Source organism: Poecilia reticulata, linkage group LG14, assembly GCF_000633615.1.
Source record: "Poecilia reticulata strain Guanapo linkage group LG14, Guppy_female_1.0+MT, whole genome shotgun sequence".
NCBI classification, from domain to species: domain Eukaryota; kingdom Metazoa; phylum Chordata; class Actinopteri; order Cyprinodontiformes; family Poeciliidae; genus Poecilia; species Poecilia reticulata.
In genome coordinates, this window is record NC_024344.1 from 5,121,215 (window position 1) to 5,136,284 (window position 15,070).

A 15,070-nucleotide genomic window follows, 5' to 3' on the forward strand; every position below is an offset into this window, starting at 1 on the left:
ATTAGCAATAGTCCATGTTTTATATAAAAAAAGACAGATGAACACTCAGCAGTTAAAAACAACGTAGACAGTGTTTTTCAGCTTATTTTGCACCATATACCAGATTTTTCCTAACTGAATGTTTGTTTGTATTTCCAGGTCTTGATCACTACAGACCAGAAGTTTATGAACACAGCAAACGCCTCCTTCTTCACCTCCTTATTGCTCTCTCCTGCAACAACAACTTCCAGGTCTGAACGCACTGTGTTAACAATCCATTTGGATGCTCAATAGCAAGACTGCTAACTTTATTTCTTTCTGTGTTTGCAGGTAATAGCATCAGTGCTGATGTTGACGAGGGAAATCACAGACAATAAGACCCTTACTATTAAGTCCAGCTACCACTCAGAGTATCAGCAGTCACGTGAGTAGTAAATATGATTTTCCTGTGCTGTTTACAGTTCTCAATACTTATTTGCAGTTGATAATATTGGTAGCTCACATTTTAACCCTTGCTGTCACGTTTCTTTAGAAGCGCCTGACTTCCTGCGAGAGTGGCAGGCGTCTCCTGTGGTGGACTCGGGACTCAGTTCCACCTCCAACTCATCCTCTGCCAGTCTGGGTGGTGGGAGCACTGGAGGCAGTGTTGGAAATTTGCCCCTCGTAACTCCAGATGACCTTGAAGATCTGGAAAATGCGCCCAATGAGACGGACGAGAAAACAAACAAGCTTATCGAGTTCCTCTCCACGAGGTAATGCCACAGAGACTCTTGTTCATGGGTGCTTTAGAGGATGTGTGTGAAGAAGAGCATCTTTTTTTTAATGTACACCGTGTGCTGCGTGCACGTTTAAGTGCTTGTTTAACTTGTGTGTGGTGCTACTGGTGGTGGGTATACAGTGCCTGGAGTACTGTGTTGTTCTTGCTCAGAGCTTTTGGGCCGTTGTGGGCACACGAGGACATCACTCCAAAGAACCCCAACTCCAAGAGCACAGACCAGCTTTCCAACTTCCTACGACATGTTGTCTCTGTCTTCAAGGAGTCCAAGTCTGGTGAGAAACCACTTTTCTTGGTATTAAAACTACAAATACTTTTTGCCTTTTACTAAAACTCAAATATTGAGCTATAATCCTTTGAAAAGTATTTAGTTGTTTATTTGGGGTTTTTTGTCCAACTAAAATGATCAATCTAGCTTTAATGTCAAAAATAACCTGAATAAGTACAAAAATCAGATTTCAAATGATAATATTTATAACTGGTAAATAGTCATCCAGACCAACCTGGTTTTATGTGAAACTTTTTTTTTTTTCAGTGAAACATGAACAACTTGTTTAGAACTCAATTAGACGTACATCTGAACTTTTACTAATCTAATCCAAAACCTTAATTTTACTTATTGAAATCACTTGGAGATGGACCTACTGCTGCTGTCGGTTCATTGTTAGACTAACAAAAGTACGCCTGAATTCGCTTGATTTTTTGCTTTTTGTTAACTTCATGTTGTCAAGACAGGTTTTGTTTAATTAATTTGATTCCATAGGTCATGCAGTGATTAGGCCTGGGGTCATTATTGAAGCTAAGCTAGGCTTCCAAACAAAGAAAGTTACTTTCTCACATAAGGTCATGTTGGTTTGGAAATTGATGTTCCTTTAAAGAATTAATTTCTAATTGAGTATTTTGAGCCTTTGGTATTTACTCTTAAATTTTTGGCAAATTAAGTATGCCAAAAAAGCAAAAATAAAAGAAAGGGACAAATTCCCTTTTGAACATTGTATATTTGACACATTTAAATGAGTTTCCATGTGTTTTTATTCATCTGTCCATCTCATCTTTCTGTTCAGACTTCCACCTGGAGCAGCAGCTGAGTGATGTGGCGTTGCAGACAGCTCTGTGCAGCTCCTCGCGTCACTACGCTGGGCGATCCTTCCAGATCTTCAGGGCCCTCAAACAGCCAATCAACAACCACGCCGTCTCTGACCTGGTCTCACGCCTTGTGGAGGTGGTGGGAGAACATGGGGACGAGGTGCAGGTGAGAGTGAACGTTTTCAGGCTCGAGGCATAAAGCAACTTTGAGACATACCCGAGTTATTTATTTAGCTTATATGTTTCAGGGCTATGTGATGGAGGTCCTGTTGACGCTGGAGGCTGTAGTGGTGAATCTAGCAGAGTGTCTAAAGAACAGTGATCTCATGGCAGCTCTCACAAGGTAGGATTTTCAATGTTTAACTGCAGTGCACTACAGTTAATAGTACACAGAAGTATCAAATGTAATATTAGGTGTGTAAAGGTACACTAAAATTATGGAATGTAACTTTTCTCAGTATGATTTGATCAAGAGAAACAAATCTTTTTTGTTTGACTGAATCATGTTTTAGATCCTCAAAGAGTGTCTAGGAAAGAAGTGATTGGAGATTTGTTTTAACTATTTTCAGTTTAATTAAGGAAAATTATATAGCCAATCTTGGATCATTGGTACCAGAATAAAACCACCTAAAGTGTTTAATGATTATGATGGTTATTTTGGATTGGATGAAAATGTTTATATCACTTTGGAGTTGTTTTGATATATAGAGAGTTGAGTGTGTGAGTGTTCCCTGAATGCACCTTAAAAGTTCAGCTGTTGGGATTTCCCCTTTCCTCAGAGGAAATCCTTCTAGGATGTCTGCTGCTGTGTAGGTTATTACACTGACTGCAGGATTTGAACCTAAGCTTTGTTTACATTAATTTTAAACTTGTTTCTGGTTAGTAATTAAGCTAAGTTTTGTAAAATGCTCACAAACCTTTAGTCCGATTCTTCTTTCGTTCTCTGTTATCATTGTAGCTCAATAAAATTAAACGTAGCTTTCCTGGAACATCAGACTTTTGCAATAACTCTGTCTGTGTGTGTTCAGCTTCAAAGTAAAAATGCTTTTGTTTGATACACATGCATTTTGAGCCAAAGGGGCTGAACCCAAAATTTCTGGTGCATATTTATATACCGTTGTATCCCTAGTAAGTATTCACATCCCTTAAACCTTTCCATATTGTTGCTTTACTAAAGAAAACGTCAGTGTATACTTTTTTATTTTTATTTCTAACCAAATCACAAGCACATATATTTATTGTGAACACTATGATTTGTAAAGATTTAACCAAATTTTGAGCTAAACAATCTTCTGTCTTAGAGAGATTAAATGCAGTAGGGATATAAACAGTCTCGTTTTTTCGTTGTGTTTTATTTATAGGACATCCTCACCAGACTTTGTGATGAGTGACAAACTGATGAACAGAAAGAGCACAGGTCAGCTGAACTTCCCTGGCCCTGGGTTTGCTGGTCTCTCATCACAACGACATCAGCGCTCCTATTCTGTCCCCAAGAAATTTGGCGAGTGTGGTAACGTGTTGAGTGATCCTCCCCGCAGTGCAACTCTGGATCGTATACAGGCAAGACAGACAGATGTTTTTTTAATCAATCTTCAATAATTAAGTGTAGTACAACTTCCTAATTCCAGTGTCTTTTCAATTGACAGGCTTGCAACAGTCACGGTCTGTTGTCCCGCGTAGCGAGGACCCCAGGGTCCTGCACATCATCGACCAATCGTATTGATCCTAGTGCGCTGTCAGACCCTTCACACGTTTCCCATCCCTCATCGATCCTGGCCACGGTCTTCTGGGTAGCTGTGTCACTCATGGAGTCCGATTTTGAGTTTGAATACCAGATGTCTCTTCGACTTGTTCACAAGCTGCTGTCAAAGGTAAATAAGATTGATACAATTATAAGAACAGAGATTATGGCAGAGTTACAGGTGAAAGTAAAAGAGTACAACCACTCCTTAATGACTGTTTGTGCTATTCTTTATCATACTGTCAGCTAGAAAAATGTTCTTATAAAACATCCCTGTAAAAGACTTAGAGGGGCGACTATAACACTCCTCACTGTCTACAGCCTTAAGGTGTATATAAAAAAGCTTTAGCTTAGGAAAGCTCAAACTGCTTCTATTGCAGGTGCCCCTGGACAGAGCGGAGAACCGTGAACGACTGGAAAAGCTGCAGGCTCAGTTGAGATGGAGTGGGTTCTCTGGCATTCAGCAGCTTTTGCTGAAAGGTTTTACCTCCCAGACGACATCTGACCTGACTTTACAACTATTCTGCCAGCTCACGCCGGTGTCACGAGTGCCTGTTGTTGATAGCTCACAGTCTATAGGTGAGTGATGTTAATCAGCCTTTTTTTTATCTTCATGTTGTTCTGTGGATAGCAGCAGACTTAAAGATGTACATTTGATGTACTGCATAACTCTCTGTCCTGCATTTTTCATTTTCTAAAGGTAAGAATAATAGGAGAAAATGTTTTTCAGATGTTTTTAGACTCTCCAAATTCAGAAGTTTACATATTAAAAAAACATGAAATCATCGTTTGGGCTTTTCCAAATTGTGTGAAGAAAAAGGAAATATTAGTGTGTCTAAACTTCTTAATTAGAAGAAATTTTAAAAAAAATCTTCTAATAAGTTGTCCAGCTGCTCTAAAACTGTAAATGTTTGGTCTGATTAAATCGGAGATAGTGAGAAAAAGGGTTATATCTTTTTATGCCACACATGTAAATATGCAACTTAATTTGATTCTATGAACTGAAATCCAGCTTCTTGTCTGTCTGCAGGTTTTCCTCTGAACGTGTTGTGTCTGTTGCCTCACCTCGTCCAGAACTTCAGCCATCCAACACAGTTTTGTAAGGAGAGCGCTGAGAGGATTGCACAGGTGATTTTAACTTTTTACTGCTTTTTGCCTATTTTATTTGTGCTGTTGGCTACAGTGCTGTATGTTTCCTCGATGATTTTACTGGAAATGACATGAAGCGGTAAAGATCCCACTTTTTGTGTCTGAAAAAATAAAAAATGGTTGCAATCTTGATGGTGGATCAGATAAAAATGCAGTTCAACGCTTCGTCGGTTCTGGCATGGCTCTGTGGTATTTGGCTCTTTCTTTCTAAAACATTTTACGTCACTCAGGTGTGTCTGGAGGAGAAGAACACAAAGCTGTCCCACCTGGCACATGTGATGACTCTCTATAAGACCAGATCCTACACGCGGGACCCTTTCTCATGGGTCAGTGTGGTCTGCCGCTACCTCCACGAGGCGTTCTCCGATATTACACTCAACATGGTCACCTATATGGCTGAGGTAAAAGCTGCTAAAACATCCCTTTCCTAATTTTATTCCTAGATTTTTCAACTACTTGGAGGTTAAGGAAGCGGAAATCTGAGTAAAGATGCCATTCGGCTGCTATTTTGCTGAGGTTTTTTGCATTTCGTTTGTATGAAAGGACACTGAGTCACTGCGACACTCCTTTTAATCAGGAATTCTGCAGTTGCTTTTCACTTACTAAAATATCTGCCTCTACATGTCTCAGCTGCTAGATAAGGGCATCCCCAACATGCAGCTGCCTCTTCTTCAGATCATCTACTGTCTGCTCAGTCACATGGACCTGACAGCTGTTCAAGTCAAACAGTTCAATGGTGATGTCATGAAAACAATCGAAAAGTTTGTCCATGTAAGTAGTTAATTCCTCTATGTTGCTTTTATTTTTAATAAAGTTAGATGATGACGCAGTCTCCTGCGTTCTATTGATGTTGTTTAATGTGTCGTTTCATAGACGGTACACTGGAAGGACGCTTTGAACATCCTAAAACTGGTAGTTTCACGTTCTGCCAGTCTAGTACACCCGTCGTATATCCACTCTCAAGGAGATCTTTCCAATCTTGAGGTCAGCAGAGTGTGGGATGGTTCAGCTAAGGCTCTGCCGGGGAAAACCCTGGATTTCACGTTTGACATCTCTGAGGTGAGCACGAAGCCCTTCTTAAGCTCTTTATTATTTTTACAACTTGCTTACTCTTCCTATATTATATTTAATAGAAATTCTCCCTGTTATTACGAGGTTAATTAAGACAATATAGAAACATATGAAAAAGCATAAAACAAGCTGAGTAAAGCAGGACAGGACAGATGCCTTTAGCATAAACAGATTCGGACACAAAAGCATCATGGCAGAAGGAGAGAAGGAGGAAATAAAAATCTATTTAAACTACTGCATGACTTATAGCTGGCTTTGTGTTGCTCTCGCAGACACCAGTTATCGGACGTCGCTTTGATGGGCTCCAGGGTTCTGGGGGCAGAGAGGGGAAGGCCAGAGCTATGGCTGTAACACGAAGCACCTCCTCCACCTCCTCTGGATCAAATTCCAACACCATCCTGGTGCCTGTCAGCTGGAGGCGTCCACAATCATCTCAGGTAGTTTAACACCCTGGAGGTGTCTCCTTGTTTCTTACCTTCATGTGGATGTTWGCATGTTTTAAAATAGTTTTTACATTATGCTCCTAYGGTTTATGTGTTTAAAATGTACAGCAAGCTACTGTGYAGGGACAGAGTAAGCTTACTTTTTTCACTTTACTTTTTCTACATTTCTAACATGTTTTAAAATAGTTTTTACATTATGCTCCTATGGTTTATGTGTTTAAAATGTACAGCAAGCTACTGTGTAGGGACAGAGTAAGCTTACTTTTTTCACTTTACTTTTTCTACATTTCTAACATGTTTTAAAATAGTTTTTACATTATGCTCCTATGGTTTATGTGTTTAAAATGTACAGCAAGCTACTGTGTAGGGACAGAGTAAGCTTACTTTTTTCACTTTACTTTTTCTACATTTCTAACMTTTTGAAGGTAAACATTCAATGCACAACACACAATGAGTACTCCATGTGGTGAACCAGTTTTTACAGATTTAAATGGAAAATAATTCAGACTAGCCTGCCTTGGAGCCAAATTAAAGCATTTAGCATGCCAAAATAAGTACATCTTCATCAGTGAAGACAGTGTTGGCATAGCATGCCACAAAATTAAGCAATGTTATTATCAGACCATAGCTGGAGTATTTAAGTTGTGGTTATGTGAATTCATCTAGGTTTTTATAGGTTATTACAAAACCCTGAATGATGTCTACAAATAATGTATTAGCCTGGCTTAGCCAGAGATTAAATTGCAAAGGCTAAAGATTCTGATATGCAGAACGAAAAGGATTCAGTGTTGTTCTGTTTTTTAAAAAGCCACTTATCTTCATACATGAGTAAAATTTAGAACAGATCATGCAGTAATGCAGGTGGGGTATAAAATGTAGTTACTGCACACTGATCTTTCACAGTTCCTGGTTGTTTTTCTTCTTTGAACTACAATGTTTTGGCCTTGCTATAAATTTTCTACAGTATTTTATTTGATAAATGATCTTATTGATAAATAAATTATCTGTATTTTATGTCTCTAATTTATCAAATAAAATACTTAGTTTTTAAAATTGTGATTAAAACAAATGTGTTCTCATTTTTAGATGCTAAACATGACAAATAAATTGAATGAATGATTATAGTTTTCTAAAAGAATACAGTTCCTTGTATATAAAATGAATGATAACGGAAGCATAATGCTATTTAGTTTCTTGTTAAACATTTTTATTCATTGCTGTTTTGCCCCACACAGAAAAGAACCAGAGAGAAGCTGGTAAACGTCTTGTCTCTGTGCGGACAAGAAGTGGGACTTACCAAGAACCCATCCGTAAGCTACTTATTAACATTATCATACAAGTGTTACAAGTATTTCCTGTTTACCCAGTATAACAAAATCATTTTTCTCCTAGTTCAGGCTTTTGTGTTTATCCAAAGCCGCCTTCATTAGCTCACAATGCTGATTCTTTATGTTCATTCTGCTCAGGTGATTTTCTCGTCCTGCGGTGACTTGGACATGATGGAGGTGCGGGAGAGCGGGGTTTCCTCAGAGGAGGGCGGCACCAGAGAGGACACCCTGGATGACACTGCCAGCGAACAGCAGTTCAGAGTTTTCAGGGATTTTGATTTCCTGGATGTGGAGCTGGAGGATGGGGAGGTGAGAGAGGTTTGACTGAAAACAATTTCCACCACCTGTTCAATTTCTCTCTTTTTTTCCCTGTTTTTTTTAACTCTATTTGAGTTTTTGTCCTCCTTCAGTGTCTAAAGTGAAGTGTATTCCTCTGTTGCTCCTTGTCTGTCTCTCTATTTAACTCTGTGTCTTTCTCTCTCCTCCCCTGCTGCCCAGGAGCTTCAGGTAAGTCGTCCCACACTAATCACCTAACACAAGCTTTTATAAGCGCATTGGTGCTGCTGGCTCCCTTTTTCATGCTGAAAATTACTGCTTAATTTTGCTCTCACAGCTTGGTTCTACATTGCTGACATTTTTGCTGTATTCTCTTGTGGGATAAACTGTAAGACTAAATGCATATTATGTCCCATTGAGTAACAGTTTCATTTTGCTTTTTATGCTCATAAAGGCAGCAGCTTGACCTGAAAATGAGTTTTGCAGTTGGGTCCTCTCTTCTCCCAATGTGTTTATGTCTGTGTGTGTGTTTAATCCAGGGTGAGACTGTTGACAACTTTAATTGGGGCGTGCGGCGACGGTCTCTGGACAGCACCGAACTGGGAGACCTGCTGGAGGAGAGCCAGCACTCAGGCAGCACCCCGAGTTTGGGTCACGAAGACCCCCACGACTCAGACGAGTCCTCAGAGGAAGAGGAGTCCTCAACAAGCCAGAGCCTCTCCCACTCCCAGCTTGTGAGTAGCCTCAGTTTTTATACTAAATCATTATTCCCATTAGAGCTTTAGAAATATAATCCATATTTTCCTTCTGATTCCAGACCAACCCTTCTCCATCAGAGGAAACCAACCACACTGATTCTCTATCTACTTCTTACGACATCTCAGCTGAACACCAGCCTTTGAATGCAACAACCCCAGGCCAGGGAGTCCTCAGTGATGATCACGGAGGCCTGCATGTGAGAAGCATTTCAGTTACTTGTTATATTGAAGTAGATGAATGTGTTACTGTGACTTTGAAAACAATGATTTCCTTTCCTCAGGTGAGGCTGTGTGGTGAGGATGAGGACACTCAGGCTCAGGACGATGAGTTCTCTCTGAGCGCTCATGAGCTGCCTCACGGCTCAGACTGTGGCGAGAGCTTTACCCTGGATTTACCAGGCCAGCCTCAGGATCAGCTCTTGAATATTGCCCGTGGTCTCAACCCAAACTACTGCCAGCCACCGCTGGACTTTCTGCCCAGGTAAAGAAATTGAAATGCAACTCTGATGTTTTCAAGAACGGTTTCCTAAATGTGAAGAAACTTTTTTTTAAACAATAGTATTAGCTATGACCGCTAGAAATTACTGATCAGGCCCCAAAATATGGGAGAAACTTAAAGACAGTTACAAAGTCGGGCTTCTGTCACCTGTAAAACATGGATTAAAGGAAAAAAGTCCCAGTAAGAAATAGAGAAACTCTTTTATGTGTTCATCTTTAGTGGAATTGATTACTGCAAGTATCTAAAGTGACTCAAGAACAGTTTTTCATTTGTAAGCTTTCTGACTACGTTTCATTGTTTGAATACGTCTTTAGGTTTAGATCAAATCAAACTTGTTTATATCATATTGTTTTTTTCTTTGTTTCGTTAAAGCCTACGTGATGATGTAGATGACCTGGAGGATCTTGGGTTTCCACCTCCTCCCTCTCCTTTTTTCTCTGCCATCTTGGCTGCGTTCCAACCGACAGTGTGTGATGATGCCGAGGAGGCGTGGCGTTGTCATGTCAGCCAGCTTGTGACAGATTCTGATGGGTCGTGTGCCGTCTACACTTTTCAAGTCTTCTCGTCTCTCTTTAAGGTAAAACACAGGAAGAACTGGCTGAAAATACTCATAATTAGAGATATTCTGTCTACTCAAAACACGTTGCTTTCTCTGGATAATACTGAAATTAGCCATTTTTCAGTGTTTTATCTGCTGATCACCAGTATATCAGCAGATAAAATATTGCCGATACCATATCAGCGTAAAGTAAATCTTTAAAAACTTTTCATTTTGCAGAACATTCAGGGGAAATTCTGCACCTTGACAAATGATGTCGCTACATACCTTGGTGAGGGATTAAGGGGCATTGGGTCAAAGTTTCTCAAGTCCTCCCAGATGCTGACCACATGCTCAGATTGCCCAACAATCTATATTGATGCTGACACGGTGAGTGCTGTTGATACTTGGTCTGGATCTTCTCATGCTGGCAGCTCTAATGAATGGATTTTACTCTCATGTTCTCCCTCTTCGTTGTTGTACCTTCCAGATTATGTCCTACGGTCTCCTGGAGAAGATGAAGTTCAGTGCATTGGAGCTGCAGGAGTATCTTGATACGTACAACAGCAGAGAGGACGCTGCTGTTTCGGTAATTCTACCTTTCTTACTGTACATATCTTCTATTTTTCAATGCAAATGTGCAATTAAAAGCATTTCACCTGCCTCTCTCAGTGGCTGAGGAACTGTAAGGATACGTTTCCTAGATGTCCTGTTGAAAACGTGGTCACCTGCCAACCTGGAGACTCAGAAGAGAAGGTACATTCTTCACTGTAAAATACAAACTTTTTGAATTTTCCTGAAAACAGATTGTCTAAATGCCTCAGCCTGTTCTCTTGCTTCTCCACTATGCTGTGGCACTAAGCGGTTTGCCTTATCTGCTCGACTAATTCTTTATACCCTGACTTTAGCAGTCATGGGGAATGCAATGCTTTGCATGTGTTTGATTGATGGTCTGTCTTCCTCTCACCTCACTCTGACGCCCTAACATGCTCTATCGCTGTGTAGCAAATGGAGTCTCTTGCAGTAAGTTATCTCACAAGTTTCTCTACTTTACTGAAATAAGTTGCTTAACTTGCTTTTCACAAGACTATCAGCTAATTAACTGTGTGCCTGTGTAAATCTATGAAGAATAAGTAAAAATGTGTTTTTATTAATACCAGATCATCTGACTTCAGTTTTTCTCATGACTCTTCCAGCAACTGGAGCTTTGCCAGAGGCTCTATAAGCTGCACTTCCAGCTCCTCTTACTGTTCCAGTCCTACTGTTCGCTCATTGGTCAGGTTCACGCCATCAGCTCCGTGCCAGAGGTAAATCACATCAATTCTAACAGAGGAGACGCATAACAGCTTTTGTACTTGCATTACAAAATTCATCCTGCACGTCTCTAGCAGTGTAAAGCTTTAAAAATCTCTGTTTTACAAACGATAAGCATTCTTTATATTCTCTTGAATGTAAGGCACTGTATGATCTTAAAAAAAAAAAATCCTTAATTCAATTCCTTCTGCCACAAGAGTAGTGATGTTAAGGTTTCAGCACTGGGTCTCACTAGGTTCAACTTTCCTTCTGTAAGGACGTGAAGCTTACTTACATGCCTAACCTCCTCCTTCCACCCCTCAGCTGCTAAACATGTCTCGAGAGCTCACGGATCTGAAGAGCAGTCTGCAGGCGGCAGAGGCAGCTGTAGCTAGCGACCTGGAGCACAAACACTTGGCCCACACCCACGCACACGCCGCGCAGTTGGCAGCCATGGTTGTCCCTGACTTTCCCACCTCTGAGGTAGCGGTGCAGGCCATACTGGAGTGCCTTAGGAGCCACGAGTTCACCAAAGCTGTGTGCTACATCCAGGAGTGCAGGTGAGGGAGGCTCTGGAGATTAAAGAAATGTGGTGTAAAAGTTTATAATGAGATTTTCCTGACTGTACAATGAAAAAAGACAAAAACAATGAAATAATTAAACTGAAAGTTGACAATGTTGTTCATTATATACCATAAAACACCCCAAATATTATGTAAATACATTCACACAAAGCATGTGCTAGTTGTCTGCTCTCCCCTTGAACCTGTTTGATCTCCTCATCAGGAGGCAGTGGCCCAGCGGTGTGTTTGGCGGCAGCTCAGAGACCGAGGTTCAGACACTGCTCAACATCTACTTCCGTCACCAGACCCTGGGCCAGACAGGCACCATCGCTCTGGTGGGCTCCCGGCAGGACCTCAGCCTCATCTGCTCCAAGCTGCTGGAGCTCAACGGCGAGATCCGCGACATGATTCGCCGCGCCCAGGGTTACCGGGTCGTCACAACTTACCTCCCCGACTCCAGCGCCTCCGGGACAAGCCTCTGACAGGACCTCAGGGGCCCCCAGCCCCCTTGCTCCCCTCCTTCGACTCCCCCACACATCCAATCATTGAAACCAGCTCCGCCTTCACCATTTCAACCTGTTCTAACAGAGCATCCACACACATGGCCGCTCCCTCCTCCGATATCTCTGCTTCCTCGGCTGCACAGCTTCAGACAGACGCCTCACAGCCTGACCCAACAGCAGAACCAGAACCATGTGTAGATGGGGATGTACTCCTCCCACTGCTGTCCTCACTGTCATCCACTGCAAACTGTGATGTCTCTTTGCATGATTTCCCCAAACCAGGCCAGCGAGATTACACACTGCCGCGCACAAGACAGCCAAGSAGGATTCATTTCAGTGGGAACACAAGCCTGTACAGCCCTTTCAGAGTGCAGTCATCACACAGGTCTGCTCTGTCAGACAGAACCACAGCGTCCTCATTTCCACCCAACGTCCTCCCGACTGTGGCGTCAGAGCCGAACTCCCTCACTCGCTCTGAATCAAATGTTATTTTTCAAGGCTCACATCTTCCCCGTTTTCCGCGCTCCCCGTACAAACACCCAGACAGACACGACTCTGCCTCAACCTGCTCCCATGCTCCATCATCATCGTCATCATCTCTTTCTCCTGCTCCAGCCCTCCCTCCCTGCCCCACAGGCCCCGAGGAGGCCGCAGCATGGGGGTGCTGCTGCTCCCTCAGAGAGGGAGCGACGCCCTTATCTCGCTACCTCGGGAAGGTGGGGCAAGCCGCGCTGCCCTTGTTGAAAGTCGGGGAGCTCCTGAATACCGAACCGTCGGATGTCCAGACCTGAAACGTCATTTKATCATTTCTAATCAAAACACCAGATCTTTGCATCTGGAGAAGTGACACACATGAAGATTTTSCTCACACGGGTAAATCTTTAAACTTACCGGAAACTAGAGATTGCTGCGTGCTGAAAATGAAAGTCCTGATTTTATTTTCAGAGCTGCATATCGTAAAAATGTCAGCCTAGTTTTATTTCTGCTTGATCTGGACCTGTGAAGGCTTYTAGCTTGGACCTGTYACTTGCCTCTCAGAGGAACTTGACTGTCGCTGCCTTCTTCGGKAAGGTGGTGATGTGGTGAAGGCATCATAAGAAGCAGCGAGGAAAATAGCTGTGACACTCTGTAGCATCACTGGAAAAGTTTMATACTTTGCACCAAATGAGATGTTTATTAGTTCGTTTTTTAAATGTAACAGAAGATTATGTGACTAAGAGAAAAGGAATAACGGCTTTCACTTTTCTCTGAGATGGAAAAGCCAAATGCTGGAGGAGCTGTTTKGAGATCTCCACTGGAAGAAGCTGTGCAATGCATGAGCCCAAATATTCTACTGTACCCCAGAAACAAGCTCCACCTGGGACTGACTGAAGGACTGATGCGGACGCTTGAAGCTCATTTCCTATTGCTGCTCTGCATCAGCCAATCAGCTCTTCCTCCGACTACTGTGGCGAACACTGGTGGACTGTTTGTGCCGTTCTGTCTGTGGCATGCACTCCTCTCTGGCTAGCTGTAGCATCATTAGCGAGCGTGCGCACTGTATTTCTCACTGTCGTGCTCTGTTATATGTTGTGTTCTTACGCCAGGAGGACGTTGCATGTACATTCAAATATTTCGTCTGTCGGTAAACCTGTTAATTATCGTTAGCATGGCACAGCCATGGTAGCATTGTTTATGTATGGTTTGTAGTTGCACACAAGGGAAATGCTGACATCCAGCTAATATTGTTGGTGTTAAAGCAAAACCCAACTGCTTACCGTCATCGGCCCTCGTTTTCCTTTCACTGTACAAATGTCTTGATTCCTATTTATATCCGATCAGCAAGACAGCACTCGTTTGACTTTTATATTGATGTTTGTTCTTTCAGACCCAACTGCCATGCATGCATCTTCAGTGTTCTGTATGGAGTGTTGGAATTATTTATTAACAAAATCATGTTTTATCTGAAAGATACATTTGTGTGAGATGCACATGGGAGCTTCAAGCTCAGGCGGGTGTGTTTTTTTGTTTTTGTTTTGTTTCCTGTGTGGGAGAACGTGTGTTTGCATGCCATACAAGAAGTTGCACATTTTTAAAAGCTTTTTAGATGAAGACGGTAGTTGTTTTTTCACCGTGTAAATACTTTTACAGCTTTTGTGAACTTGTTTTGAGTTGGAGCTCTGTACAAATTGGTGTCAAAGTAAAGACATATCAAAACTACTTCTCTGATTTCCAGTCCATCACTGAGACACACAGGATAACACACACCTAAGGAGAATTTGGAGAGACCAATTACCGGTCATGTTTTTGGACTGCGGGAGGAAGCTGTGGTACCCAGAGAGAAGCCATGCATGCAGAGGGATAACATACAAACTCAATRCAGAAAAATTTCAGGGCAGAATTCAAACCCAGGACCTTCTGATGGCTCGATCAACTGTGCAGCCTCACATGCAGCTTCCATACTTCAGATTTGACAGCAGGCACCGTCTTTAAAATTATTACATAATCCAATGTATACAATCAAGTTTTTCTTCTTGGAACCACTAATGACAAAATTGTTTTTATTTTCCTTTTAAAGTGCCCAATAGTCTCTGGTACATTTTCTGTCACACAGTTTGTGCATGTGTAGTCTTGCAATGTATTAAAGTAAATCAAAAAAAAAAAAATTGGGAAGAATATTTTTAGAGAAATTATATTGGGTAGCTTAATTTCACAGAAATCTCTCTTGTAAAATTACTTAATGAAAACCAAAAATTCAGTGTTTGAGCAATTTTGAATATTGTGAAAACATAGTAAATTAATGCCACTCCCTAATCAGCTAAACACACGTGAATGTTTCCTGAGCCTCCAATTGGTCTTGGTTTGTTACTCATTGATGGGGAAAACTCCTGACTGGACAGATGTCCACAAAAGGTCAGTACCAGAGCTGTTCAGAGTGCCGTAGCCAACCAGTAATAGTGAGGATCATCAAGCAAATTCCATTTAGAATGGAGGAACTTTACAAGGAGCTGGAGTCAGCATCTCAAGATTCACAGTATGTCAAGCCACTACTCCTGAACCAGAGATGAGAAACATCTGACCGGTACCAA

General features: G+C 41.6%; 1 protein-coding gene across 7 annotated transcripts in view; it reads left to right on the plus strand.

Annotated features, from left to right (window-relative positions):
- Positions 1 to 14,201, plus strand: part of fryb (furry homolog b (Drosophila)) — a 59,078-nt gene extending 44,877 nt beyond the window's left edge. For 4 of the 7 annotated variants that reach the window (XM_008427342.1, XM_008427333.2, XM_008427340.2 and 1 more), the window contains exons 40-67: positions 139 to 230; positions 310 to 403; positions 512 to 731; positions 878 to 1,029; positions 1,819 to 2,006; positions 2,089 to 2,183; positions 3,202 to 3,400; positions 3,487 to 3,711; positions 3,962 to 4,160; positions 4,612 to 4,709; positions 4,961 to 5,131; positions 5,361 to 5,501; positions 5,604 to 5,789; positions 6,074 to 6,238; positions 7,480 to 7,554; positions 7,711 to 7,881; positions 8,071 to 8,079; positions 8,388 to 8,582; positions 8,666 to 8,803; positions 8,888 to 9,087; positions 9,478 to 9,682; positions 9,884 to 10,033; positions 10,134 to 10,232; positions 10,316 to 10,399; positions 10,649 to 10,666; positions 10,840 to 10,950; positions 11,261 to 11,496; positions 11,723 to 14,201. In XM_008427342.1, the coding sequence (XP_008425564.1) occupies positions 139 to 230; positions 310 to 403; positions 512 to 731; positions 878 to 1,029; positions 1,819 to 2,006; positions 2,089 to 2,183; positions 3,202 to 3,400; positions 3,487 to 3,711; positions 3,962 to 4,160; positions 4,612 to 4,709; positions 4,961 to 5,131; positions 5,361 to 5,501; positions 5,604 to 5,789; positions 6,074 to 6,238; positions 7,480 to 7,554; positions 7,711 to 7,881; positions 8,071 to 8,079; positions 8,388 to 8,582; positions 8,666 to 8,803; positions 8,888 to 9,087; positions 9,478 to 9,682; positions 9,884 to 10,033; positions 10,134 to 10,232; positions 10,316 to 10,399; positions 10,649 to 10,666; positions 10,840 to 10,950; positions 11,261 to 11,496; positions 11,723 to 11,981 (4,175 nt within the window). In that variant the 3' untranslated portion in view covers positions 11,982 to 14,201. The remainder of the gene's footprint in view (positions 1 to 138; positions 231 to 309; positions 404 to 511; positions 732 to 877; positions 1,030 to 1,818; positions 2,007 to 2,088; positions 2,184 to 3,201; positions 3,401 to 3,486; positions 3,712 to 3,961; positions 4,161 to 4,611; positions 4,710 to 4,960; positions 5,132 to 5,360; positions 5,502 to 5,603; positions 5,790 to 6,073; positions 6,239 to 7,479; positions 7,555 to 7,710; positions 7,882 to 8,070; positions 8,080 to 8,387; positions 8,583 to 8,665; positions 8,804 to 8,887; positions 9,088 to 9,477; positions 9,683 to 9,883; positions 10,034 to 10,133; positions 10,233 to 10,315; positions 10,400 to 10,648; positions 10,667 to 10,839; positions 10,951 to 11,260; positions 11,497 to 11,722) is intronic. The other 3 variants (XM_008427337.2, XM_008427336.2, XM_008427344.2) reach the window with 3 other exon arrangements.
- The last annotated feature ends 869 nt before the right edge of the window (positions 14,202 to 15,070 follow it).